The 27101-nt window shown below is 47.8% G+C and overlaps 2 protein-coding genes across 4 annotated transcripts in view; one reads left to right on the top strand and one right to left on the bottom strand.

Moving 5' to 3' along the window:
• NEU2 (neuraminidase 2) overlaps positions 1-3152 on the bottom strand; it is a 37399-nt gene extending 34247 nt beyond the window's left edge. For both annotated transcript variants that reach the window (XM_066556662.1, XM_066556660.1), the window contains exons 1-2: positions 3043-3152; positions 1315-1519 (exon numbers count right to left, since the gene is read on the bottom strand). The gene's annotated coding sequence lies outside the window, so the exon portion shown is untranslated. The remainder of the gene's footprint in view (positions 1-1314; positions 1520-3042) is intronic.
• Positions 1465-27032, top strand: NGEF (neuronal guanine nucleotide exchange factor). 2 transcript variants are annotated; one of them, XM_066556657.1, is made up of 14 exons: positions 1465-1680; positions 2702-2887; positions 2979-3085; positions 7666-7940; positions 12296-12456; positions 12597-12749; positions 14739-14868; positions 15613-15687; positions 17596-17685; positions 19271-19434; positions 20460-20615; positions 23128-23207; positions 23659-23763; positions 24402-27032. In XM_066556657.1, exons 2-14 carry the CDS (start codon positions 2814-2816, stop codon positions 24572-24574), a joined length of 1743 nt encoding a protein of 580 aa, XP_066412754.1. In that variant the 5' UTR covers positions 1465-1680; positions 2702-2813; the 3' UTR covers positions 24575-27032. The 2 variants fall into 2 exon arrangements, with proteins under 2 accessions (XP_066412754.1, XP_066412753.1); XM_066556656.1 differs by lacking the exon at positions 1465-1680 and adding an exon at positions 1829-1878.
• The last annotated feature ends 69 nt before the right edge of the window (positions 27033-27101 follow it).

Here is a 27101-nt window from a genome sequence, read left to right as displayed (position 1 = left end):
AGGCAGGATCAAATTACCAGTTACGGGATCATAAGAAGATGCTTTCTATTTCTGAATGTTTTTCATAGCATGACCCAGACATTTTTCTAAGAAGAAATTTCAATTTCAAACAGATTTAACCCTTGAGAGTGAAGCAATGTAAGGGGTTAGGAATCTGTTAAACTCTTAAATCATACTTCTGAAAGATTTGTATTTTTTTTTAGTTAATACATCCAAAAGTTATATTTAGATACACGTTCATTCTAGGAGTGTCAGTTAAGAGCTTATACACTGATTTCACTTTGCATACTAGAGAGAACTCCTCACTGCTCTTGTCCTTCCCTTGAGAAAACAGTAAACAGCATATCTGATTTTCCAGATTTCAGGGTAATGAAGAGGCTCCCTTTTTCTAAGAAATAAGTTTTTTAAAAGCCTACCCACTCTCTAAAACCCTTGACAATATTCTTGCCCTGGCAGCAAGCCACCAAAAAATGAGCTTCAGATAGTTGCTGCTGCTTTATCCCTTCCACAAGGTTTTGGCCACCCCGACACTCACCTGGCTGCCCCAACCCTGTAATGCCCAGTGTTTAATGGCTGATAATGCATACTGACCATCTATCCAGTGACAATCTCAGCCACAGCTCTCAGGCTCTCATCCTCCTCTGTAAGTACAGCACAGGCTCCAACTCTCACCCTCACCCTGGTATTTCCTTTCAGTTGCTTGATTCTTCTGACCTCCTGGTCAGGGACTGCACAAAGACCACACTCGCAGCCCTCTCTGAGCCCTCAATGACATTTCCAGCTGTTTTCCTTTCCCATTCTGCTTCTTCATGACTTAACAACTGAGCTCTCCTGTGTGCCAGATCTAGATCTAGTTCACATAAGCTGAAGGAGTTTCTCTGGACGTATTGTCACATGCTGATTAAAAGCTATACTGACATACCATTTAGCAAAACCAATATAAAAATGAGAAAAAGGAAGCCATTTTACACATACAGACTAACACAAGGATTCTATGTTGTTGCATAAATTACTTTATCACATACAGAAAAAAATCATGGTAATTTATGCAACAGGGAGAGAGCAAGCACAAGGAATAGCAGAGCATTTTTCCTCTGTTAACTCTTCAGTTGCAACGTGGTGCAGATGACTTTTTTTTTTTTTGCTGAGGGTTACTAACATGTGGTGAAGAGCTGCACCCAGCCTGTCCACAACCACTTGGACTGATGCAAGGATGTAACCATACTCTGGAGCTCAAGAGAATTTATCCCTGAGGCAGAAAAACAATTACCTGAACGAAGACAGATATAGATTACTGAGTACTGAGATACTTACTTCCTAAACGAGGAAATATATCCTTATGGAAGTAGCGACGCTAAGGAATGGGAGATGAGGGAAATGACCGAGCGGGTGCGAAGCCCTGCCGGAGAAGGAGAGGCGAATAGCAGCCAATCCTGTGGGGTAATCAAGAGTGCGCTTCCCGGCAGGAGGGATTAGGCTGAGTTTCCCAGTTACATTCCTCCATCTCAGGGTTTCACTCCTGGAGAAGAAATGCACCATATGCACCAGATCTGGAAGCAATTCAGGAGAACCCCCCTCTGCCACCCCCTTTCCTCCCTCAAAGCCGGCGCCATCCACACATAAGCAGAGAGGTGCAGGGGATGGGGGGCAGCGCTACGCCCCGGGGCTGAGGGACGGGAGGTCAGTGCCGGGGCAGGACCCCCTCCCGGTGTGGGGTGGCCGTGCATGGAAGAGAGGGGCTGTGGCATGAAGTGGGACGGGGTGTGTGGGTGCTCGCTGGGGGAGGGTGCCTTGCTGGGGAGGGAGGGAGCGAACGGAGGAAAGGGCTTCCCTGCATCGAGGGAAGAAGCCCCTCTGCAGGAGCTGAGGGGGATGGAGGTAGTGGAGCCTGTGAGGGTGGGGGCCCTCTGGGGCAGGGATTGCTGCCTTTTGGCGGGGCCCTTGGGGAGGAGGGAGCCAGCCTCCCGGCGGAGGAGGGACCTGCGCTCGAGGGGAACCCGGGGCTGAGGAGGTCTCCGCGGGCAGGAGTACCGGGACCGGGGTGGGGAGCTCTGAGAGGGGAGCTTGGGGAGGAAGGGAACGACACGACACCTGAGGGGTCTGCGGAAGCTCGGAAAATATTTTGGTGGCGTTGAGAGGGTCTGCAGAGGGGGCTCTGAGAAGCTCTGGGGGAACTCAGGGGTCAGGCGGGAGCTTTGAGATCTCCGAGGAACAGGGGCTGAGAACTGCCGGGCTTCGAGGGGTTTCGGGAGGGATTTGCGGAAGGCTGAGGGAGCTCCGCCGGCATTTGGCAGAACTCCGTGGAGCCTCGGAGGAAATCTGGGAATGAGGAGAGAGGCTGCAAGGGGCTAGGGGGGCTCTGAGAGGCTGGTGGAAGACCGCGGGAAAGTCTGAGGGGATCTGGAGGGGGTCTCTGTGGGGAAAATCTGTGGAGAGGCTTTGAGGAGAATCTGAGGGGAGGCTCTGAGAAGATTTTGATGGACAGCCCTTGGGGATGCCTGACGGAAGGTCTGAGGGGATTTGAGGAGGCTGTCTAGAGATTTTAGGGGAGAGCCATGGGGACGCTTTGGGAGAAGTGGGTGTCTGAGGAGAGACTCTCAGCAGACCAGAAAGGCTCTGAGGAGGCTTAGGGGCTCAGAGGGGGGGCGGGCTGCGGGGGCGCCCCGGGGGCGGCTGCAAGTCCCCTCTCCCTCCCGTGCAGGCTGCTGCCTTCCTACCCCCGTTACCGTGGCAACCGCCCGGGCTCCCCCAGCCCCGCACCGCCGCCGCCGCTGCCGCCGGAGCTGCTGGGCAGCCGCCTGCCGCCACCGGCCATGGAGCTACTGGCCGCGGCCCTCAGCGCCGCCTGCGCCTTCGACCAGGACGGCTCGCCGGGACAGCTCACCAGGTGAGGGGGGTGCTGAGGGCGGGCGTGCGTAGGGGCCGCTCTCCCGCCGCTGTCCCGCCACTGTTCTGAGGGCACCTCCGCCTCTCCGCAGGGCCCCCCCCGCCGCCACTGAGGAGACCCCTGCCGCCGGCACGGGTGCGGCACCGCCCGCTCACCCCATGACGGCCGACTCCTGGAGGAACCTCATCGAGCACATCGGTAAGGAGCCGTGCTCACCGCGGGATGTCCGGCCGCCGCTGCGGCCTCGCACAACTTCGCCGCTTCTCCCGCTCCCCGCACCGACGGCGGCACAGCAGCCCCTAGAGGTGCCCTCAGCCCGGCCGGACTGCACCTGCCGGCCCCCTGAATCCCCAAACCCAGAGCTAAAGACAAGCGGCGCACAGATGGGGGGAGTTGAGGGCGGGGTAAGGGCTTGTGCTGCAGGTCCCTAACTCCCTGTCCTTGCTGGGAACCCTCTCACCGTCCTTACCGTGGCTTTTTGCGGTCTTTGGGGGCATCAGGTTTGCACGTTTCCCGGCAGTGGATTAATGCTATTGCAGAACGGCCTAACGTTGTTCATAAATTATGATTATTCTTGTCATTACAAAACAATTAATCATTAAGGCTACCCCAAACTTTCTACTAAAATATGATTTTGCATACTCCAAAAGGCATAAGACTAAAGTATTATTTTCACCCATCCCGTTGGACATTAGTTGCATGCACCAGGTTCTGCATCTATTCAGTGTAACAGCCACCGGCATAGCACTTTCAACACAATAAGTTATTTTATCCTTTGTGGTCTCTAAAAAGGCAAAGTTGAGGTTATTTGGGTGACTATGGAGGAGAGGACTGTTAAGCATTTGCTCTTATGGTATTTTCTTTTTTATATTTATCTTTTGTGGGATGGGGAGAGAACCTCCGCAGTTTGTTTCTTGCTTTCTCACATCAGAATTGTGACATTCCTCAGAGGAATTTCATCAACAGCAAAGCTAAATCCCATCCTGAGGCAGGTTTTATGGTGAGAATATAGAAGCTTTGTTTTTAAACACTCCTGCTCAGTTTCAGGAAATAGAATCAACATACTTGAATCTAGAGGGCAGGAATGCAGCACTTAGCATGGGAAAATCGAACATATAACTCACAAGCAGCAACGCAAACCTCCCTGGCAAAAATGAGAAGGCTTCTTAGGCTGTCTCTGCTGTTTGGTGTCAAGCTGTGGCATGCAAGGCTGATTCTTGGTACACCTGATGCCTCTGGCACAATGCTGGAGAAGGAGGCTGGTGTGAAACCAGCAGCCTGCCAGCATCTGTCAGACAAACCAGCTGAGTTTGGGGCCTCCTGGAGGAAAGTGGTGAACAATTTGTGTGAGTGTTGCCAGATCTGTTACCTGGTTTTGGCTGTGTAGATACTAACCTGCCAAGGGAGCTGTGTCAAAACACTGTCAGTTTACTGGGACTGTGCACCTCAGAGGTGAGATAAAAATACTAAAACCAGCAGGAGTTCAGAGCAACCCAGTTGCTATTTTCATATATATTTTTATGTGCTGTGTATCAGAGGGAAGCTGTGCAAAACTCTGCACACATCAGTGTAACTGCAAGTCTGTTGCACCTTTATGGAGGAGACTGGGTTTTAATAATCTAAGGTGTTATGTTTATCCCCACCAGAGATGTTACATCAAATGGCTGGAGCTCACTCATTCCTTCCCTCCCTCCTGAGACATTAGTGGTCTCTTTGCCTGAAACTGGAGCAGAGAATTTCAGAGAAAACCTCTCTGGGCCTCCTGGGGTTTTACATAGCTTTCAATGCAATAACGTTTACTTTAAGAGCGCTGCTAACTCTCTAAGGCAAGGATTTCCACAATTAGTAACTAGTTTTTCAATTCCCCTCCCAGGTTTTAAGAGAGCTGGGAAGGGAGACTGTGACAGCAAAATTAAATTGAATAAACAAAAAGGGAAATGTCTGTTAAATGTCTATAAAAATTATGTAAACATGCCTTATGAAGATCAGTCTTAAACACTTAAGTCAAGAGATAATACCAAACTCATGCTCTGACCACAGGGTTAACCGTTAGCCAGGTCACAGTAGGGACAGCTGGGACATTAAGCAATGAAGGGTGCTTATGCAGGTCTCTGACATTTTGTACTTGCTCCCTTACTAAATGTAAACATTTACTAAATAATTATATCATGAGTCACATTCAGCTATTGATCTCAGCTTTTTTTATACACATTCTGTAAGTTCCTACATGTATTGTAGTCTCCTTTCAACATGTCAAAACCTTGTTCCTTGACCTTGCATCTGTTACCCCTCCTGTGCTGTGATCATCTCCTGTTCCATCTGGACAAGGCCTTGGCATAGCTTCTCTCCCTCTCTCTTATCTACATAATTTTTCTACCCATTGTAACCTCTTTACCAACATATGGGTAGACCCTTAGTACCAAGACAGCAGGGATATCTTTTATCCATGCTAGCACACCCTCCTTATTTCTTCCTACCTTTCTGCCTACACATTTACCTGTCTTTTGTCTTTCTTCTGTACCACCTTTCTGCTCTCTCCTCATATTGCTCTCTTAGAGTTGGTAGAGCTTCAACCAGTCTCTCTTGCTGTCATTTCCAATTGAATTCTGATGCTGGATGCTTTCCATCATTCAGATCTTTCCATGCCTGTATTTGCTTTGCCTGCCACTGACAGCTCCATACCTCTTACCTGGTCAGTGAGAGAACCTGGAAACAAAACCAACTGTCATTATCTAGGTCTTATTTCCTTAAAGGCAAGAGACAAATAGTCTATGGGATCTTTTAAAAAGGGCTGCTCTTCAGATTTGCACAAGGGACCATAAATCCCCCTTACAAAAAGCATCCTCTGACTTGCAGGGCAGAGCCAGCAGCACAACATGGCTGTACACCTGCAGTCAAACACTGCAAGTATAATTATCTCCAATTTGAGTAAAACAGATTACGCTTCAGTTTCCCAGCGTGTTTTCCCTTGAGTCAAGCACTGCCCACGCTGCTGCAGGATGTTGCTTCCCAGCTTGTCCTGCTCTCTATGGGGCAAAAAGACCCCAGAGCCCTCTAGCAAAGGCTGGCCATACAGATCAGTGCCACCAAAAGCAGCTCCAATTTAGCAGGCTCTCTGCTACATCTGAAGGAGCACTTCCACCCTGCCACAGCCTCAGCACCCTCCCTGATGGTGAAAAACAGCCTGAAATGCTTAGGAAAGCCAGATAAACCTAGCTGACGCAGAGAGAAATTACATAAGTGGCAGCAGCATGCAAAACTTCAGGGGAAGTCTCCTCTGCTCAGTACTGTGTAGGAAGCTAACAGAAGACTCTATGGTTTCCTAGGCACAGCTACCCTTACTGCTATTTTAATCTGGTGTTGAACATCTTTCCAGGAAGAACAGATAACAGGACACACTCGCAGACTGCAGTAATCCTGTGCTTATTCCTGGACCTTTCCCCAGCATATTTCCTATATAGTTTTAGCACTGACTGGTACAGAGCCTCATTGAAACTGGTCCAGAGATTTAATAGACAGCAACATCTCCATTTCTGCCCGCCTTAGACAAATTTTTAATCCCATTGTCTCTCACCTTATTACACACAGAATGTCAGATCAAATATCATGAATACATGTAACCAGATAAATTTTAACCCCTAATGATTCAGACAAAATAAATTATTTAGCATGGTTTTTTTAACATCAAAGGCTTTTCTCTTTATTCATTCATGTTACACTGCTATTCAAGTATAAACCAAGGGAGATAATATAAATTGTGCTCCTTCAATTTCATTAAGGGAGGAAAGTGACTCAGTGTGCTCATGCTCTCCCGCCTTTACATGTCTTCTAAATTACAATTTATATTCAAGCAATTAAAATTCTGGGTCCTACAGATGGTTCAGAAAGAAAAATGGGACAGTTTGAAAGCCCTCAGAGAGACAAAGGATGTTCTAAAGATTGGCAGTGAACTTCAGGATTCCTACCTTTTCCATCCTGTCAGTTGATATCGAAGTGGAGCCAAATCCAGTGCAATTTCATCTTCTCCCAAAGTTAGTAATTGAAACTTGGAAGACACCTGGTGTCATTGATATGCTGCCCCACAGTGTGAACTCAGAGCCTGTTCCTTAGTGCTATAGCAAATAGGTACCTTTTAGATATTCATTTTGCATCTTCAAGCATCATAGAAACTAAGAAGGAAAACAGCAGGATATTAACCAACATGTCCAAGGCTAACCATGAAGTCCATACCAAAACAAACCTGTAGCTAGTTTTAGTAACTGTAGCTAGTTGTCCCAAAGCTTCACCTGTCCAATGCCAGTAACAGCAGCTCAGTGTTTCCTCATTAAGGATTTTTGTGGCCATCAAATTGCTCCTTTTAAAGTCATTTCAAACTGTGCAGTATGACTTTTCCAGACACAGACTTAAACATAGACATCAACCTATATAACTTGTAACATAGTAATATAACAGAGAAAATCAAGGTTTAAAAGACTTTTAAAAGCCTGACAAGTCGGTTCTTTTATGTCTTCTGAGTGATGAAGGATTCATCTGACTGTGTTACTAAATGTTTTGTGAGAGCAGATTTTTAACATTTTAGATTTAGAAATGGCCTCCCATTTATAGCTTCCACTTCTGGCTGAAGTAGGAATACCATAACAGGCTTTTCACTCTGCATGGAAGGGACATCTCTCGCCTCTGCTGAGGTGAACCAAAGCACAGCAATTGTCCTTTCCCACAATAGTTTTCTACAATCTCATTCAGTTGTAGCCTCTCAGACCTGCTGTGTTCCTTCCTAGGGCTCTTGTACCAGGAATACCGAGATAAATCTACGCGTGAGGAGATTGAAACCAGGCGATTGCAAGATTCACAGACAGACCCTGAGGAGACTTCACCCAGTGAGGAAACCCCATCTGAAGCAGAACCCACAAGTACAACTGAAAACAAAGCCCCAGCACAAATTAATTTGCTGAGAAATTCCAACTCCAGGTTCAACTTATGGCAGGATCTTCCTGAGGTCCAGAACAGTGGTGTCCTCAGCATCCTCCAACCAGATGAGATCAAGCTGCAGGAGGTAATGAAGGAATATTAAGAATATTTCTTAACTGTGTTGCTGCTTAAAAAATGGAGATTGAATTAGGCCAAATGATCAAGATTTAAAAACTAAAAGCTTCACAGCAGTCACAGACAAGCCTTGCCCCGTTGAGTACTTTCTGAGTTGCACTGGTTAATGTGCCACTCACTGTTTGTTGTGAAACTGCAGACATTGTTCTGTATGCTACTGCTGCTGGATGTTTCTGTAGCAAAAGGAACTTCTTTTCCCTTTTCTGATTCAGTGTTAGGAGCAATTTACAAAGAAGAGGGATATTTAGGAGGTTTTTACAAAAGAGCCATTGGTTCCAGTGCACATTAATCCTTTTCCAAATTAACTATCAGGACACATAACTTTCCACCAGAAATCTTAGAAGAATTCAACCATTAACTGTAAGGCTTTGAATATCTGACATAGTAGAAATAGAAGAGATAGAGATTGATAAACATCCTTATATTTAATTGTTGTTACTTGGAGTCTATTGCAAACAGTAAAAAATAATGACAGGTATATTTGCATTTAGCTATGCAGTGCAGTGCCATCACTATTTTAGAGCCATGTGCTGTGACTGACAGGACTGTACTGAAAGGAGTAGGTGGGGGTAGCTGTCACAAGTGATGACAACATCAGTTGCACCACAATTTACAACTGGTTGCTATTTTGGGTATCATGGGGAGTGTGAGTGTTCTTTGTCACTGCATAGCACTGCATTTATAGCCAGCAGTGGAGAGGGCAAACCCTGTTAATGTGTGGTTTGCATTGTGGTCCAAGGCTCTATCCCACAAGTCCAGCTGTACTCCTGCACCAGGATTGCCTCTGATGAGATGGTGGGATGGCTGTGGCAGTGTATCTGCTTAGCCCTGGCTCATAGGACTGTACCCAAAGTGCAGAAGAACATCTCAGGCTGCAAGCAGTCCCTCCTAAGTTCAGTTAGACTTCCATAATCCACACTGATGAGCACCTTGTGCACACAGTGCCAGTCCTGGCTAGGACTGGAACTTGACTGTCACACAGGAAAGTTCATCTTGTGCACCCCAAGGGCTGTGTTATTCACACCCTTAGTGGAGCAGACTGCTGTTTATATACAGTAGTTTGGGCTAGCAAGCACAGGCTGTTAGTGTATCAGGGTTAGGGCTGAAGGTGAATGAAATTATTTGTTTTTTTCTCCATGTTCTTCTTCTGCACTGGTTATTTGGATTTGTTCTGTTTACCTGGCAAAACACGGTACTTCCAAGTGCCAGCATGACAAACACAATCTGGCATCTGAAGAATTACAGGCTTTTATTTTTATTTTTGCTTCAAAATGAAGAATTTATATGGAGAAATATTTTGCTTTAAAGTGTGCATTATAGATTTCAAAACTTGTCATTTCTGTTAAGTTACATTTGTTACCTGTATGTGTTTTTGGGAAAAAAATCTTGGTGCTGCTAAGCCCCAATATTAAGTGTGCTCAATTTTCTTCTTTCTGTTAAAATAACCAGAGAAATAAAGCAGTTGGAGAATGGGACAGTGCTGTCATAAAGAAGTGCTGTGCCTTCTCCACTATTAGTGGAGAAGGAAATTTTCTGAAATTTTCTTCCTGCTTGTCCTGAAATTTTCTTCCTGCTTGTCCTGGGATTATCACACTAATACTAAGAGATTATAAAATTGCTCCAAGCCAGAAAGCTGTGAAATTGACTGAACATTGAACAGATAGAGTGGAGAAGTTGCTTTGTGAGGAGAATCAAGGTCAGAAAACAACAAGGGCTAGAGAAGTCACTGAAGGTATTGAAGAGATTATGTTGAATTCAGCCTTGCTGTAAGCAAGCACTAGTTGCTCCTGCAGTTCTGGAACTCTATTCATGTTGGCTGTGAACTGTGAGAGTGAACTGTACATGAGGGCTTAATTGAGTAAATGTAAAATGTTCAGCTTCATAGAGGAGAATTGGAGAAGTTTTCCTGAAGTACAGGACAGCAGAAAATCTGGAGTAAATATCTTAAGGACAAAACTGTATTTCTGACCCATTTTATCTTCAAAGCTCTAGTAAACACAGGGACTAGAAAAACTTGCACATCTTCAGCCAGGAAAGGTGGAGCAAAAGCATTATTTTGATCACAGGGAGAAATACTGGTACACAAATGGAAAGAAAGTTGAACACCCTGCTTCATAGCTGAGGAAGGGAACACCACCATAGCTGTGACAGAGGAGGGCTTAAACAGTCAGAGAAAAAGTTGGTTATTTGAAGTAATCTTCAAAGTGAAAGAGACTACAACAGGAAGAGAAATCTGGTGTTCCTTAGTGGCAATGATGGAAAATTACTGAGCAGCTTATCAATGCAAGATTAAAAAAGGTTTTCAAGCATCAAAACAAGAAACTTGACTGGAAGAGGAGTGGATGCTTGAAAAGTGTCATGGAAAGTGATTTTTTTTTTATTGTCCCCATTGGAACAAACAAGACAGATATTTTCACTGTGGATTTCATTATTTCTTTAGTATAGCCTGCATTCTGGACCTGCCCTTGCAGGTGTGGCACCCTCCAAACAGCAAACACAGATTCTACAGTCAGACTTGGCAGAAAAAAATCCTGACTTGGAGTCTCTGGAAAGCTGCAGTGCAAAATGATTGGAGGTGTCAATCTCCAGGATACCTGGAAGGGACAGGCTATCCTAACACATCCTGTATATCTTCTCCTATTTCCACCTCTCTCATTTATCAATAAAAAGGTACAGGTAAAGCTGTAAAAGTTACATTTAGAACTAAGCCAGTCATGCAGAAAGAGAGAGGTTCTCTCACAGGTTCACCCAGTGCCTGGGTAAAGCTTCTGGGAGAAGCTGAGCTGATACTCCTCCACTTTTCTCAATAGGAATCTGGCCTTGAAAAAAAATCCAGTGTCCTCTTATTTCTTAAACACTGTCTGTTCCATGGTCACTAAGTTCATCTTTATAGACACCCTTTGCTCTGTCTCCCTACTGGGGGCTGTGCAGGCACAATCTCCTCCTGTGGTGCAGGAAACCACTTGTTCGACTTAAGTGGCCACTGGTAACATTTCCTAGGCTGCCAGCCCTGCAAAGGGCTGAAAGGTCACTTCAACTAACTGCTGTTTTAGCATCTCTGGATTGAGTAACAGTCCCTCCTTGCTGAACCCATTCACCCAGATCTTGGAGTGCAGCACAGTGTCAGGTACACAACCCAAGTCTCTACCTCGAGTTCTTATGTGATGCACAGTGATATTTCCAGGAAAAGGCCAAAAACTGATCAGTGGAAAATTCCAAATAATTTATTTAAAGAGAAAAAAACAGACAACAACCAAGCCACAAGACAGACCCCCATCTAATTTAGAGTATATTTCTCTATGTACACATCACAAAAATCACTGCATGTACCTGTGGCTCCATATGACCTCCTCAACTTCAGCTGTGCCCCAGCAGCCACTGGGAACCAGTCCCTGAGTTCTGACACTTGCTCTGCCTGGCCAGCTCCCCCCTCAGCAGGGTGCAACAGAGGAGCTGTGGGAACAAGGGGAGCATTGAAGCAGCTTTAGATTCCAGGGAGCAAAACTTTCACTGAGCTACCAACTGCCTCTCTTAGTAATGGCAGCATGGGCCATGGGCCCCAGGACAAGGAACCCAAGGTACCCCTTCAGCAAGAGATGCCTGAAGGATCTAACAACGTTGTGTTGAACCTCTGTGAGAATCTTGAGTTAATCTTACTTCAACTAATGGATTCAGTAGTTGTGTAAATAAACACCTTTTGTATCTACCTCTGAACAGAGACAAGATATACTCCCCCAGAGAGTAAGGGATCTCTGAGTGGTAATAGTGGAATGTCCCTGCAGCACTTGCAGTAGGTAGAAGACTTTATATCTACATATCATTAAACTGATTTTTATCTCTGAATGAAACCATCAATTTGCCTTTCTGCTTCCACAGACCACATCCTTGGCCTGAGGAAACCAGGCTTTGCTCCAGGGTTTTCTCTTCTAACAGGATAAGCAAAGGCTGAAATTTAGAGATTATTTATGATTTCTGGTAGTAGTTAGGCACTACTGTTCTGTTGTGAATTGGGGCAGAAAAGTGTATGGCCAGGGCTGACCAGGGAGTCTCACTTGGACAGTAACAGCTGTATTTCCTCAAGGTCAGGGCTGATGGTTGTGGAACGAAGACTTCCCTGACTAACTCACTGTCTCCTGTAACATGTGGCAAATGCATTGTAGGCTTACCTCTCCCTGCAGCCTGGGCCTGCAGGGTGGGTGCAAGGTCCATGGCTGTGCAGCACAGATGTTCTCATTAATGCCCAGTGTATCTCTCTGTAGAAGTAGAAGATACCTGCTGACTTCCTTCTTTGGGATTCTCCCTCAGGCCATGTTTGAGCTGGTTACTTCAGAAGCATCATATTACAAGAGTCTGAATCTGCTGGTGTCTCACTTCATGGAGAATGAGCGTCTGAAAAAGATCTTACACCAGTCTGAGGCACACATCCTGTTCTCCAATGTGCTGGATGTCATGGCTGTCAGCGAGCGGTAAGTTGGCTGCTGAGTGGCACTGAAAGCAGCAGCTTTAGGTAACTGCAGTTGTGGAGGGATGGAGGAGCTGACTTCTCCTGGGAATTGCCTGGGACAGATAGGTCACAATTAATATGGGTGCTGACTTTGTCATTTAGCTTCCTGTTGGACCTCGAGCAGCGAGTGGAAGAGAACATTGTGATCTCGGACGTGTGTGATATTGTCTACCAGCACACAGTTAATCACTTCTCTGTGTACATCACCTATGTCTCCAACCAGACCTACCAGGAGAGAACCTACAAGCAGCTTCTGTGAGTTCTAGCGCTTGTTGCTTCGCTATTTTGCAAAATTGTACAGGCTACAGACTTAGCTGGAATTTTGGTATTTATGAGAAAGGGCTAGATAGCACAGAAATGGGGTTTTCCACTTCATGATTTCTCACTGCATCTGTGAAAAGAAAACACAATTAAAGGCTTTATAGTAAGGATTGGTTGATGTAGGTAACATGGCAAGTAAACTCAAAGCCAGCATTTGTCAACTGCAGGAAATATTTATGGTGCATGCAGGGCCATGTACATGCTTGTGTAATGCACATATTTTTAACCTGCAAGTAGAGGTAAGAGATGGAAGGCCAAAAATATAATATAGATCTCTGATGAGAACAACAGCCACTGCTTTTCCCAACCTTCTCAGCAAGGCATTTGACTCTTCTCAATTTCATAACTATCCTTTTTCAGGATAGAACAACAGGACTTTCTTAAAAGAAGAAAAAAAAAAATTTAAAAAGCTATTTTCTTCACATTCTACTGTTACACACACAGATCTAGGGCTGAGGATATAATTCAACATATTTTTGTAGTATTTTTCAAGTGTAGCAGGTCTTTTGGTCCAGTAGGAATTCTCTGATACAAGCTCAAAACAACGAGTGCCCTACAAGCTTGTCTTTGAGAGGAGGAGAATCAATTTTTCTCTAGTTACAATGTCCTGGATTCTTTCAGGACAGCCCATTGCACATGCTGCATGTATTTTCTCCTGTAGCATCAGCTGGTTCAGGCAAGTGTAACTATGTTTAGTCCTTTCATTTCTCTGCTAACTTTTGAGGAAAAAAATATTTTAAGGGGCCTTTATTGAGCTTGGCCTGCTGTTCTCTCCAAAAAGAGGATACCACAGGGTTTCCTTCAGTCAGAGGTGAGCAATACAGCTGCAGAAAGAATTTCCCTACAGCCATAATCTAAACACTTAGAAATAAAGCAGCAATAGGCTGGGTTACTTGAGCTTGAAAGGGACCTGTGGGAGATGAGATATTCCTAAATGTGAATTCAGAGGGCAGCATTTTTGTCTGCAGGAATACATAAAGCATGTTGAAAAGAACTGACTCCCTTCCCCAGGCTCCCAGCTAGCACAGGAATTTTGCAACACTTGGCTGAACTCAAAGCCTGAGGTGTGTCACAGTTTCCCCCATTTGACTGTTCCTCAGACACATGCAGTTCCATTCTGCAGTGAGTCACCCTGACAGACAGGTACCTGCTGCAGCAAGGGGGAACACTGCCAATGGCTTCTTTCACATGTTGTAAGGAACACCCAGTGCAGACAGGTTTTGCACAGTTAGCAACTTCTTTGCATCCATGCTGTTTCCAAGACTAGCTAGGACTCCAGCAGCACAAGCCTTGCTCAGGTTCACTCAGTCCATGGCTGCCAAGAAGCTTTGTCTGCCTGTGGCAGCCAGGACCACTCTGCTCTGCACAGCTGTGTCTGTGGCCCAACTGTGCCCTCATCTCCTGCAAACATCATCAGGGAAGGCCCAGGCAGGGCCCCTGCCCTTCTCAGGCCAGAGAATGATTTCCATCCTCTAGCTAAGCAGCCAGGAATATTCAAGCTTGAGCTACTTTGTGGCTTGTCTTGTCCTTATGACTGTGTGAATTTCACCTTATCACAGAGTTCCAACTGTGTAAAAATATATAATTATGCCTCTGACTCACTTACTTGGACACATACCCCATTCACATACACCTACACACGCAGTGTATGCTGCTGAGCTAGATATGAACACATGTGAGCACTGCCGTGGCTTGTACATTAGAAGTCTATTTTTTCCCTCCCCCAACACTATTTATAGTTTTAGATTTAAACTAAAATACACCCAAAGGCATTCAGTCCCCTCCTTCCTTCTTCTCTCCTGTTGGGAGAGACCAGGCAGATGCTGTCTCTGGGACCAAGCTGCTTTTGGGTCACCAGCCATATGCCAGAGTCCCAGGCAGGGTAGCACTCAAAGTTCTCAGCTTCTCTATCTCTCCTCTCAGCCAGGACAAGCCAGCCTTTCGGGAAGTGATCTCACAGCTGGAGCTGGATCCCAAGTGCAAAGGCTTGTCCTTTTCTTCCTTCCTGATTCTGCCATTTCAAAGAATCACTCGACTCAAGCTGCTGGTGCAGGTAGAGTTTTGCTCTTCTCTCTCTCACAAAGGACTTCTGGATCACTCCTGGAATTTTCCTTTCCAGCAGCTGTGAATGGGGCTTAGATACAGCCACAATCGACCCTAGAACTGGATGAAGCCTTTCCACAGAGTCAGAAATTCCCCACAACTATGGAAAAAGGAATTCAGTCCCTCAGAGTCCATCCCCAAATTAGTGTTGAATTCACCAGATAGCTTTTACTGAGTGAAAGAGTTGAGGAGGAGCTTTGTCAAGCTGCCAGAAGGGGTAGCATCAGTCCATTAATCCAGCTGCCTGATGGTTAGGATGGTGACACACACATGCAGAGCAGCTGGATGACACAGGGATGCTACACCATGATGGCTTGGACCAGTCAGCCAGTGCTTTGCCACCTTATCTAAACACTGCTGGAGAATATGCTTCTAGGGATGAGGAAACAGCTCAGTCCCAAATGGTCTTATCCCAGTGGGATTACCGATAATGCTGTCTGTTAGTGTTAGTTCTAGTTATTTATTAATTTATTCTTATAAAATAAAAATCTACCTGTTATATTTCTCTTAGATATAAGGTCAGATGGGAAGAGGTTTTAACGAGAAGGGGGAACTAAAAGGTGAGAGTCACTGTACTGTGTCACCCTTGCTGTAATTAGGCTGATGGCCAGAAGTAATTTGTAGGCTAGCAAACTTTACCTTTCTGTGCTCTCACATTGGGATCAGCATTAACACAGCCTTTCCTCCCCTGCAGAATATTTTGAAGAAAGTGGAAGAGAAATCTGACAGGGAATCCACTGCCCTGGATGCGCATAAAGAACTGGAAACAGTAAGTTTGAATTAGTTGATGGAGGGCCATTAAGATTAAACCACCATGCTCATTTCACACACACACACACCCCTGAAAAAATCCCCTGCAGACTACATTCTCTCCGGGAGCGGTTTCTTTGAATTCTGTCACTGTGTTTCAAGAGGTTTTTTCCCTAAAGTCTGAAGGATGGACTAGTCTACTTGCACTTAGATGTCAGTGACAGCGAATCCCTTGCTAACACTAGATGTATGTGTCTGCCATAGGAAAGGGCAGAGAATGTTTTCCTTTAGAGTCCAAGAACACAAAAGGGTTTTCAGACACCTGAAGGTGATGGATCTGACTGAGAGTGTGTGCACAGTACAACTGTGTCAGGCTCCTCCAACACAGCACACTTTTTCTTCTGACCTAGAATCACAGCTTCCTAATGAAGTACACAAGCCAGCTTTTAGCCCTCTTCCCTGAAGCTGGTAGGTAGGTGTGGTGTTCAGTTGTGCTAGTTACTGATGTGTACAAAACCCCATGAAGGCAGTGGGATGTTTCCCATCTGGGCTGTTCCTGATATGGTTTGACAGGATAATGCCATATCTGAATGGTCTAGACATAGATGGCAGCTACATGGGCTGGGACAATGTTTCAACCCTTCTCCATCAGAAGCTTGGAACATCTCCTGACTTTTGCAGTTCAGCATAAGTATTTGAAGTTGAAAACTGTGTTAGAACATCAGCCTGAGGATGGGCCTGCAGTCTCTGACTGAAGCACTAGAACAGAACAGGCTCTTGGATTTGCCATGAACCAGTATAGGAAGTGTATGCTTGGAGATCACTAGGGATAAAGACAGGGACTTTATGAATTAAGGATGTTCTGCATTGAGTTAGTATTTGCAGAATCCCTCTTGACACATCTGGTAGCCAATTATTTTTCCATTAGTCAGTAGCCTGAGGAAGACTGTTCCTGTAGCATGCAGATGACTATAGCCGCTGATGGAAAAATGCTGGGTTTGTATTCAGTCATCAGTGACTCACATGATCAATTTACTAAGTCTTTTGCACAGTTAAACACTTATCTGTAAGTGTTTAAGCTGATACCTAATATCCAGCTAGGTACAGGCATCACAACAGACACTATCTGATGCTTACTTTTTCTGTACATTTGTTTTCTCTCTTTCTATTTGAGAGGCAAGAGATGATCACAGTTTCAGTTACTGATATTCTGTTAGATTTTGAGTAGCAGAAACAGAGCACAAAGTGGAGCTTGTTCTCCAATATAATTTTTCTACCTAGCCAGTTCTCAAGAGAGTTGCTCCTTATGAAACAGGCAGTGGCATCTAGGTTAAGGTCCCTGTAACAGCATAGTGCTTGCACGTTGGTTGTGGTTTTTCAGTTAAAAGTTTGTACTCAGAACACAGCTGGGCTCTGTATGATGAATGTCTCTTTCCCTAGGACATTTCAAAGCCCTGGCATCTAGTGCTGCTTGGCAGAACTACAGCATCTGCATTTTTGAAAAAAAGATGTTTGGCTTCATTCTCTCCTTGAAGATGATACTGCAAATGTACCTCATTCCAAGTGTTGGGAACAGGGAAAATGAGATATATGATGTGTCAGATTCTGGAAAACAAGCTGTTCATTTTGCTGTGCAACCAGAAGCACTGTTTTATACTGTCTGGTTCAGTAACTGAATGTAGCCACCTAATATGTCCTCTGACAGTCAGTTTCCACCTGTAACACCTTTTGGATGTTTGGGAGCTTTTTGGTTGCTTTTGGGGTTTTTTTCCCCTTCTCTTTTCATGCACCCATAGTGCTGATAAAAGAACTTGGCTTTGTCGATTTCTGTTACAGCAGGGCACTTACCTGATTGTGGTCAGGCCTTTTCATGCTGTCCATCATCACTTACCTGCTTAAGGCCAAACCTTTGTGCTCTCTTTTCCAGGTTGTGAAAGCATGTAATGAAGGTGTCCGGAAGATGAGCCGAACAGAGCAGATGATCAGCATCCAGAAGAAACTAGAATTCAAGATCAAGGTATAAGCACAGGCTGGACACTTTTGGTTCACTGTCTGCACTTTGCAGACAGCCTCCAAAGGGTCCCCTCCAAAGGGGCTGCTGCAGGCACAGCACCTCTGTGTGTGCTCAGCGCACGCCTGCTGCAGAGGCTGGGGCAGCACCAAGGCCAGTGTGATGTGCACATACACAGGTGGGACACGTTGGCATCACCCTCCTGTGCACTGTGCTCCTGCTCCAGCACTCAGGTCTGGCTCTTCCCTCTTACCTCCCTTCAAAATGCAGGTCAGCTTTCAGCTGTTATTTTACATACAAAATATGTTAAAGATAGATGGAAGCTACAAAGCAAAATACTTTAAAACTGAAAAATACCCAGACAAAGACTGCCCCACTATTTTGATTCTTTTCTGTACTTATGCATTGTGTACAGACTCTAAATACCTGCTGCTAATCTGTTTCAGCTCCACTGAGGGAATTACTACATCAATATTTAGGGGTATCTGATCAGATCTCAGTTATATATACCAGATGGTATATATAACTATATAGTTATATAGATATACACACTAATATATATATCTCAGATGTATACCATTAAATTCCAGTGCTGAGTATAAAGTTGTCAGTTCTTCTCTTAAATGCTATCGAGAAGCTTCTCAGGTCTATCTGCTTCACAAACTGTAAGGATCATATTTAGCTTCCAAGCAATCTTTTTATGTACGTGAACAACCAAAACAAAAAAATTTGGTTTTTATAGAGCACTTTACCAGTGTGTCAGGGCTACACCACACTCCACAGGACAGTAGTAGGTTAGGGAAGCTACACAGTTGTCTTCACCTGCTGAGGCCATAATGACAGGGAGGAGCTGGTTCATCTCTGGAGCAGATCTGCCTTGGGACCTGGCATGGGTAGGACTCTTCTGGGGAGAAGAGTGCAAGGAGTTGAAAAGATAGATTGTACTACCATGCATATGATGAGCACTGGGAGTGAAGGTAGAAAGAGTGACAGTTATACAGGTATTTTTCAATATTTCAGTCATTTAGAAGTGCAGTATTCTTCTAGTGCAAGATGTGCTTTGTTCTGGGCTTCTTGGATTAGCACAATACGTGTTGAAACTCCAGCAGAAATGCTGTGGTAGATGTGTAAACAGTATCTCCTCCTGACAGGGATAGACCCAACCCGAGGAAACCTGTTTAACCTTGGTTTTTTGTAGCCAAAAGGCCAAATCTGTGGTTTTAAAAGTCAGTCTTACTGTTTAGGAAAGTTCAGCCCAGGTGACAGGATCTCTCAGAGAGAGATCAGGGCATAGGCTGTTGTTTCATTCCAGTACTTGGCACTCTAGCATTGCCATCCTTAAATATCTGTCTATCCTCGGGCTCCTGCTGTACCCCTATCCAACTTCTGTCATGCTGTGTTGGGCTGTGTGGATGGCAGAGCACATTGCCCTCTCCTTGCAGCTCTGCTCCAGCCTCTGCAGTGCAAGTTGTGGTGATGGGAGTTCACCACCCTTCCTTTTGCATCTCTTGGTGCTTTCAGCATCATAACTACTTGAATCCATGGCGTTTGGCTGCTTTCCTAAACTTTGCCATCTTTTCCTCCCTTCTAGTCTGTACCCATCATCTCTCACTCCCGCTGGCTGCTGAAGCAGGGGGAGCTGCAGCAAATGAATGGTCCAAAGACATCACGAACACTTCGCACCAAGAAACTCTTCAGAGAAATCTATCTGTTCCTTTTCAATGATCTGCTGGTGATTTGCCGGCAAATTCCAGGGTGAGTGCAAAATTCAGGTGGTACACAGGATCCTTCATTAGTTCTATCACCCCAGGTTTATCCAACCTGTGATGCTGTGACCCCATCCTGTCCCTCAGGCACAGGCACATCCCTTGGCCTGACATGTACACCTCCATCCAGTAGTCACCTTACCTTTGAGCACAGCTGACTCTTCATGGGTGGCACAGCTCTCTCCAGCTGAAAATTCATGGCCAACAGGAGTTAAACAGATCCCAGGGCAGATCTGTCAGCAGGGTGACTATGCATCCAGCAGTTTCTGCAGCGTGGCAGTGAGTTACACTGGCTGGTGAGCTGACCCTGGAGATCTGTCTTCCTGTCAAGAAGTGATTTTTGACTCATCGCTTCCTGAAGAACAGCTCAGATTTAGTCAGTTAAAACTCTAAGCCGATTAGAAAGTTAGAGTAGCAGGGAGGGGTATCAATTTTGACCCGAGGCCAGTGCTTATATTTGACATGGTGTAACCTGCCTGAGGAGGATGTTGTCGTGCTGAGGACTGTGTCTTGTGCAAGCAGACACTGGTGAAACACAGCAGCAGAGAACAGCACGCCCTTTGTGGCATGAATTAGACCCACTGGTAGGGAGCATCTTGCCCGTCCACTGTTCCTAATGAACGTGTCGCCGCAGTGTCTGTACGCTGGGAAATGTTTTGCTTCTGTGGCAACTTGTATCCAGAAAACACAGAGGCACTTCATAAACAGGAATGAATTAAGCCTCACAATCCCCTTTGAGGGAGCGCCATCTGTGTTTTGGACGTGGGGAGCTCAGACAGAGCAAGCAACTTGTTCCAGGCCATGAGGGCTGCCTAGGGCAGAGTACAGAGAGGGTTCCTTGCTTTGCAGTGGGTTTTTATAGCCACACACTCATCCCATCCCACAGCAGGACAACTTTTCTCCTCCTTCCATGCAGCAGCTCTTGGTCTGTGTCCTCAGTACAGTCCTGGGTGGCTGAACTCAAAGTCTCCTGCAATAACCACAATTTTTCCTAATCTCTCTAACCTCTCCCAGGGACAAGTACCAAGTGTTTGACTCTGCTCCCCGAGGGCTTCTTCGGGTAGAGGAGTTAGAAGATCAGGGGCAGAGTTTGGCCAATGTCTTCATCTTGAGGCTGCTAGAGAACGCAGATGACCGGGAGGCCAGCTACATGCTGAAGGCATCATCCCAGTGAGTACCAGTCACCCTGCTATCATAGAGCAGTGCTCTCTCCCTACATCCAGCCTTCATGGGGACCAGCTGTCCAGGCTTTCCAGGGATGGGCAGAGGGGGATCCCACTGCTGCAGCTGAGCTGGCCCTATCAACCTCTCTGCCCAGCATAACTCCCCTGAGGCTACTGAAAGCGCCAAGGCTACTGGTCACCTAGGCAGGTTTCTCTCCTGTACGGTGTATTTGAGGCCTCTGGGGTGGTGGACAGACAGGCAGTCCCTGTTCTGGGACAGAGTGGTCAGAAATCAGCCCAGGCACCAGGTCCCAGCTGATTTACAGACTGCAGCATATTCAGAAAGTAAAACCAAGCAGGATATACACTCACACACTCCAGAGGCTCCACTGATTCACAAGAATCATGGCCATGCCTGACCAGCCCTGTGGAGCAAAAGGTCTCCTGTTTGTGGGTGAAGATGGGAGAAAAGGCTACTTCCTCTGTGTCTCCACAGCCAGTGCCAATCTTGTGCAGCCCTTCTGCAGCTCAGGGCCTCCTTGTCTCCCTGGATACAGATTTTCTGGCTCACTGATTTTTCACTTCAGGCTCCAACAAGCTCAGGCTGGGCAAATGATTCAGCTGTGCTGGCACTGACCCAGTTGTTTTGGAGCACAGGGCATGGCTTTCTCACTGACCCAAGCATTACCAGGCCCACATTTTGTAGCCACCAGCTAAACAGCTCTTAGAGACAATGCACATCCCCAGGTTGATGTTGTCTGCTGTCAGCAGGCTCATGTTCATCATCCATATTCCTAAATGAACACCAGCCACAGGGTTGCACCCTGACTGCCCCTCACCACCACTACAGCATCAGCATCAGGATGATGAGCCCCCAGCACAGTGAGCAGCTGCACTTCTTCCCAGATATATGGCTGCAGCTCTGCTGCACTGAAAATAGAGATGTCACTCACACTATGCAGGGCAAGCGCACGTGTGACGTCTGTGAGGCTTGGCTGTGCAGCAAATGATAAACCAGGCCAGGATTTGCTCAGCTCAGGGGAGGCAGTCTCAGGTCCATGCTCTGCATCCTGTCCCATCTTCTAGGTGGCCATAGCAGGTATGTGATCCAGAACATGGCTCGCCAACCAGTCTTGAGCACTGAAATGTGACATACCAACTGCTGAGGGCTGCTGTTTCAGAGATGCAGGAATGATGGAGGTAGTACTGGGCACAGACTGGAAAACTAAACAATTGGAAGAGATAAGTGGGAGCCAAACAGAGACTTCTGCATGTCTTCTACAGCTCTTGCAGCTCTTGCAACAATGCTGCTCAGTAGCAACTTGCAGCTCATGCCCTGGGTGGGCTCTGCCAGGAGCTGACACTTTATTTGGACACAACTGGTTGCACTGATAGAACTGGAGTGTGGGTGGGCTCCTTGCAGGCTGAGAGGAGCTGGGCACTGTGGGCAGATCCATGGAGCCCTGTAAGGACCTGTGTGCAGGGCCAGCATGACAAGACTCTAGGTTTGACCTCTGCATATATAGCTCCTCTATATATAGCTATATATATAACCTCTATATATATATAGGAGGCTATAGCTCCTCTGTGCTCAAGACCCTTGTCCCACATGTCCTCATGTGATGTGACCTGCATGTGTTTCCACTGGTCCTTGGCATTGTTCTTCATATCTGAAGTATAAAGTATTCCCGGCCCTACAGATCAACCTGTCAGCACTTGTCCTTTACATACCCCTTTTAGGCCCCTCTCCTTCCTGAAGACACTCCCATGGCTTTTCATGTGTGTCAAGCTCGGGCTTTAAAACTACCTGAGAAGGTAGAAAACTCTGGTTCTCTGGCAGATGGAAGCACAGCTGGTCCTCCAGGCAGGAGCTGGAGCCTGTGAAGGTGAACTGCCCCATTTCCTCATGGGGCTGAGGGAAGCCAAGCCTGGGTCTTCTCCAGCACTTGTGAGATCTTCACTCTCCCAGATGCAGGTCCAGGTTTTGCAGTGTGCTGTTCACATGGGTCTTGTTGCCAAGCAAGTGGTAGCCTTGGTGTGCTGCAGTGCTCTTCTGCAAGGGAATTAATCAGCTCTGCCCTTTAAATGTTCCTACACAGCAGTTGCGGGAATAAATGGTTCCTGTAACTGCTTCAATCTCCCAGAAAAACTGCTCCTGTTGAGCAGCCCAGCCAGGAACTGCCTTTGCTTGCTACTTCTCAGAGAGTGCCAGGCCCCTCACCTTACTGCTGGCACTTGACAACAAAGCCAGCAGAGGGACCCTCCCTAGAGAGGGACCGTGCTGCCTGTGGGGGACAGCCAGGGCTGTGCAGCAGAGCCCAGAGCACTGTGTCACGTGTGACATCCCAGCCAGGGTGTGCAGCAGTGGGGCTCAGCATCACCACTGCACCCAGGACCCTGGAGGGGCAGGAGGAAAAGGCTGGGAGGAGGAATATGAAGTCCAGAACTGACTGGGCAGAAGAACTAGGGCCCTTACAACTCTTGCATGTTCACAGCTTTGGTTTGTCTCCCCTATCCAGGAGTGAAATGAAGCGCTGGATGATTTCACTAGCCCCAAACCGGAGAACCAAATTTGTTTCATTTACATCCAGACTTGTTGGTAAGAGACACAGCATGAGAGATGGGAGCTCTTCACCCCTACCCCAGGACACCTTATTCTGCCTGATCTCAGTGCAGCCACATATCTGGGACCTATGCCAAAGCTGAACCCTCTCCCTAACCCTAACCCTGGGCTCCCCTCCTTTTCCACCACCAATACCTGCTTGTCTCTGGGCCTGACTTCAACCCCTCCAACCTGGGCTGGGCTGCACTTTCCCTCCCTTCCAGGCTGCCCATGGCTAGCATGGTGGTGGTGACGTGAACCCGACTCCCTTCCCAAGAGTTGCTTCCCCACTACCTTTGGCTGGGGCACTCCCTGGCTTCCCCAGAGGCCATTACCAGATCAGAGGGACCACGTGCAGAGCTTATGGGGCTACAGCCACCCAATCTGTGCTGTTCTTCAAGGGGCTCTATCCTAGTCCATACCTCACTCTTGCCCTGTTTCTTGGCAGACTGCCCACAGATCCAGTGTGTCCACCCGTACGTGGCCCAGCAGCCTGATGAGCTCTCCTTAGAACTGGCTGATGTCCTCAACATCCTGGACAAGACAGATGATGGTATGGGGACGGGATGGGATGGGGATGGGCTGGGAGTCACTGTGGAAGGATGGCCTTTGCTGCAGGCAGGTAGTTGAGAGTCTCTCCCTCCAGCCAGGGAGAGGCTCTGGCATCAGCATCACAGCCAGAAAAGGAAGTTACTGCAGAAAAGGAAGTCTCCTAATAGCCAATCCAGGTTGACTCAGTTGTGACAACACTGGCACAGCCTCCCAGCACCAGTTGTGGGCCATGGTAGAGCTAGCACAGCCACTTCAGATATAAGCCAGTGCTATTGTTACGTTCGTGATGCTTCACAGCCACGTGGTCCTGCTTTCTGGGGTACTCTTGTAGCTGGCGGTCTCAGTCACATTGGATGTCTGCTGGTGACCACTCCTGTAGCTCCAGGGACAGCTGAGGGCACTGGTGGCAGCAGTGCCTGCTTTCTGCTGGCATCCTTTGAGCCAGCTGTCCTCACATGATGCTGCTCAGGTGAGATGGCCTCCTTGCTGGATGGACAACCTGGGTCTGCTCCAGCACAGGCCTCTGAGTAGCTTCCAGAAAGCTCTGCCAGCTCCAATGGCTCTTTCCAGCACAGCTGTCCTAGTGCAGGAGCAAGGGCCAGTCCTTCCCCACTTATGCCTGTGTCTGTCTATACTCAGGCTGGATATTTGGGGAACGCCTTCATGACCAGGAGAGGGGCTGGTTCCCCAGTTCTATGGGGGAGGAGATCCTGAACCCCAAAATCCGAGCCCAGAACCTGAAGGAATGTTTCCGGGTGCACAAGTCAGATGACAGTCAGAGGAGAAAACTGGGCAGCAGAAACCGCCAGTGACCACCGGCATCCCCAAGCATCTGGAGTGCCTCAGAGAGACAGAAGACAGAGGCTGCCAGCTGGGAGGAGGTGGCAGCTGTGGGACATTGTGGGGGACCTGGTGCACAGGACAAGGCACACAGACCCATGAACAAACAGACTCTCATTCCTAGGCCCTCCGGAAGCACTGGTCCTTTCCTGGAGATCAGCGCTTTAAACTGTAAATAATCCTTTTCCAAGTGTTCTGTAAAGCCCCAAAGAGCACGAGCTCAACGGACACTGCCCGAAGGCCACCAGGTGCTGGCCAAGTGAGCCACATGTGCTGGCTTGGGCTGGCTCAGGCTGCTTGGGAAGGGCAGTGGCCACAAACATGAGCAATTGATATCACCCGGTTTAAGCATTAACAGCTCATTGCTACCTTCCAAGTCTGGAGTGCTCTGAACCCAGCATCTCACAGGGGCAGAACTGCAGTCAAGCAGCAGTCTCAACTAGCTCAGAGCTCATTGACAACTGGCTGGGATGAGCCTCAGGAACTCCACTACCCTAGTCCTGCTGTGAAGCTGCACTGCCCACAGGCAGACCTTCAATCTGCTTCCAGTCAAATGCTCTGCAGTGCTCCACACTCAGCTCTTCTCCAGCAACAGCCCAGCCTTGCCAGCCCTAACCCATGTCTCTGCCTGCCTGACAACCTCGAAGCACATCTGGACACTGTCCCAGGGCTCAGCCCCCTCTACCACAGCCTCCCTCCTTCTGCAGGATCACTGCAGAACCCCTGCATCATGTCCTTTCCTGGTTGATCGTGCACTTGTGGTCTTTGCTACGCTCTGCTGCTGAGGCCACAGCAGGGGTGGCTGTGCCAGCAGCGTCTCGCACACCTCATGAACCACCAGCAGCCCCACAGCAGGTGAGCGACCTTAGCTGGGAGCTGCTGTCCTACATGCTCTGGGAGGCCCAGCAACTGCTGCCTGCATGCTTGTAACCCACCCCCACAGCCTCCCTGTACAGGCTCACCTCCATGTATATATGCAAGTCTTGTGGCCAGCAGAGCCAGCCCATCACTCCTTCCAGCTGTGGCACTGAGCAATGCATGAAGCCCTGGGCACAGCACTGAGAGCAGCGTGGGGGACAGACCCACAGCAGCCACCCCTTGTTCAACAGTTCCACACGTGGCTGAGAGCCTCTCAGCCACAAGCTGGGCCCAAGCTGTGGCCAGCATCCATTAGGGATTGAATTATTTAGCACCTTTCTGTAACATGGCAAAGGATTATCTTCCAGGCATTGTAGCCTGTGCTGATTTATGCCCTGGCTGTGCCACGGTTGTGCTCAGAGAGGGGATGGAGAGCAGCTGCCAACAGAGCCACACAGGGGCCATGGGCATGGACAGAAGGAGCACAGCCAGGCCAGCAGGAACGTGGGGAGAAAGCAGGATGCTTGGAAGCTGTGAAGGGAAGCTACAGAACTGCTCTTTGGACAACATGGTGTGTGCAGTTTGAGGCTGAACACAGCTGAGGTGGATTCCAGGGCTGTCCCTACTGATGCCACAGCCTTGGGCCAGCCAGCCCAGAGCCAGCACCCAGGACCAAAGTGGTGGGAGCCACAGCAGTGAAGGGGAAAGAAGGCATTCTTCACTCAGGCCCAGATCAGTGGCACCACATTAGCATGTGTCAACAGCCAGCAGGGTTGTGCTGCCTTGGCCACCTGTGGGAAGTTCATATTAGCCCGTGGTTCCCAGTCACTGCCCAGCTTCAGAGCTGGGCCAGGAAGACTTGCAGCCTCCAGTCTGCTGCATTGAACCGATTTAATGGGGACACCCCAAGCCAGGTCCCTCCAGCAGCACCCTCCAGTCAGCTTTCTGAGACAACCAAACCTCCAGCTCAGGATTCAAACCTTGCAACAGCCACAAATTCACTAGTGCAAACCCCAGAGGAGCTCCAGCTCTAGGAATTCCTTAAAATTACCTGAGAAATCACCACATCCCACAGCATCTAGCTTTGTGGCCCAGCCCAGCCCAGCACCAGGCCTGCAGCCCCACGTGCCTACCTGGCATGTTACTCACAGCACAGAAAGGCTCCCTTGCCCATCGGATGTTTCACCACTTGGCCATGGCCAGGATTCCAGCTCCTCACTGCACTGCTCCAGGGAGAGGGGCTCAGTGCTGCTGTGCCATCCCATCACTCACCACCAAGACCTGGGGATTGCTCCAGCCCCTCCTGCTCTGCTGCGATTCCATAGGACTCCAGACCCCAGGCACAGGCTGTGCCATTTCCACTGAATGGCATCCAGTGTTATTTCCTCAGACCCAGCCCTGCACGCCTCCATCTCAGTGATCTCCAGTGTTGTACAGGGCCAGGCCTGGGGCCCACAAGCACAGGCTGGAGCCCCCCAGCCCTTGCCAGGCTGCCTCAGCGAACTGAGGGGAACTTCTTGTTGTCTGGTTTTTCCGTGTGATAAAATGTAGCTGAGCAAGCCAGTGCCAAAACACTTGTGTGTCTCCTTCCTCCCCCAGGCTGATCATTTGTCTCCTCCCCTGTCCCCTCCGGTGCAACTG

This window comes from Molothrus aeneus, chromosome 10, assembly GCF_037042795.1.
Source record: "Molothrus aeneus isolate 106 chromosome 10, BPBGC_Maene_1.0, whole genome shotgun sequence".
NCBI classification, from domain to species: Eukaryota; Metazoa; Chordata; class Aves; order Passeriformes; family Icteridae; genus Molothrus; species Molothrus aeneus.
This window is presented reverse-complemented; position numbering and strand designations above follow the sequence as displayed.

Coding starts and splice junctions, on each gene's coding strand:
- NGEF (XM_066556657.1), top strand. CDS start 2,814: ATGGAGCTACTGGCCGCGGCCCTCAGCGCCGCCTGCGCCTTCGACCAG. Junction 2,888..2,978: donor TCGCCGGGACAGCTCACCAG/GTGAGGGGGGTG, acceptor GCCTCTCCGCAG/GGCCCCCCCCGCCGCCACTG. Junction 20,616..23,127: donor ATGCTGAAGGCATCATCCCA/GTGAGTACCAGT, acceptor TCCCCTATCCAG/GAGTGAAATGAAGCGCTGGA.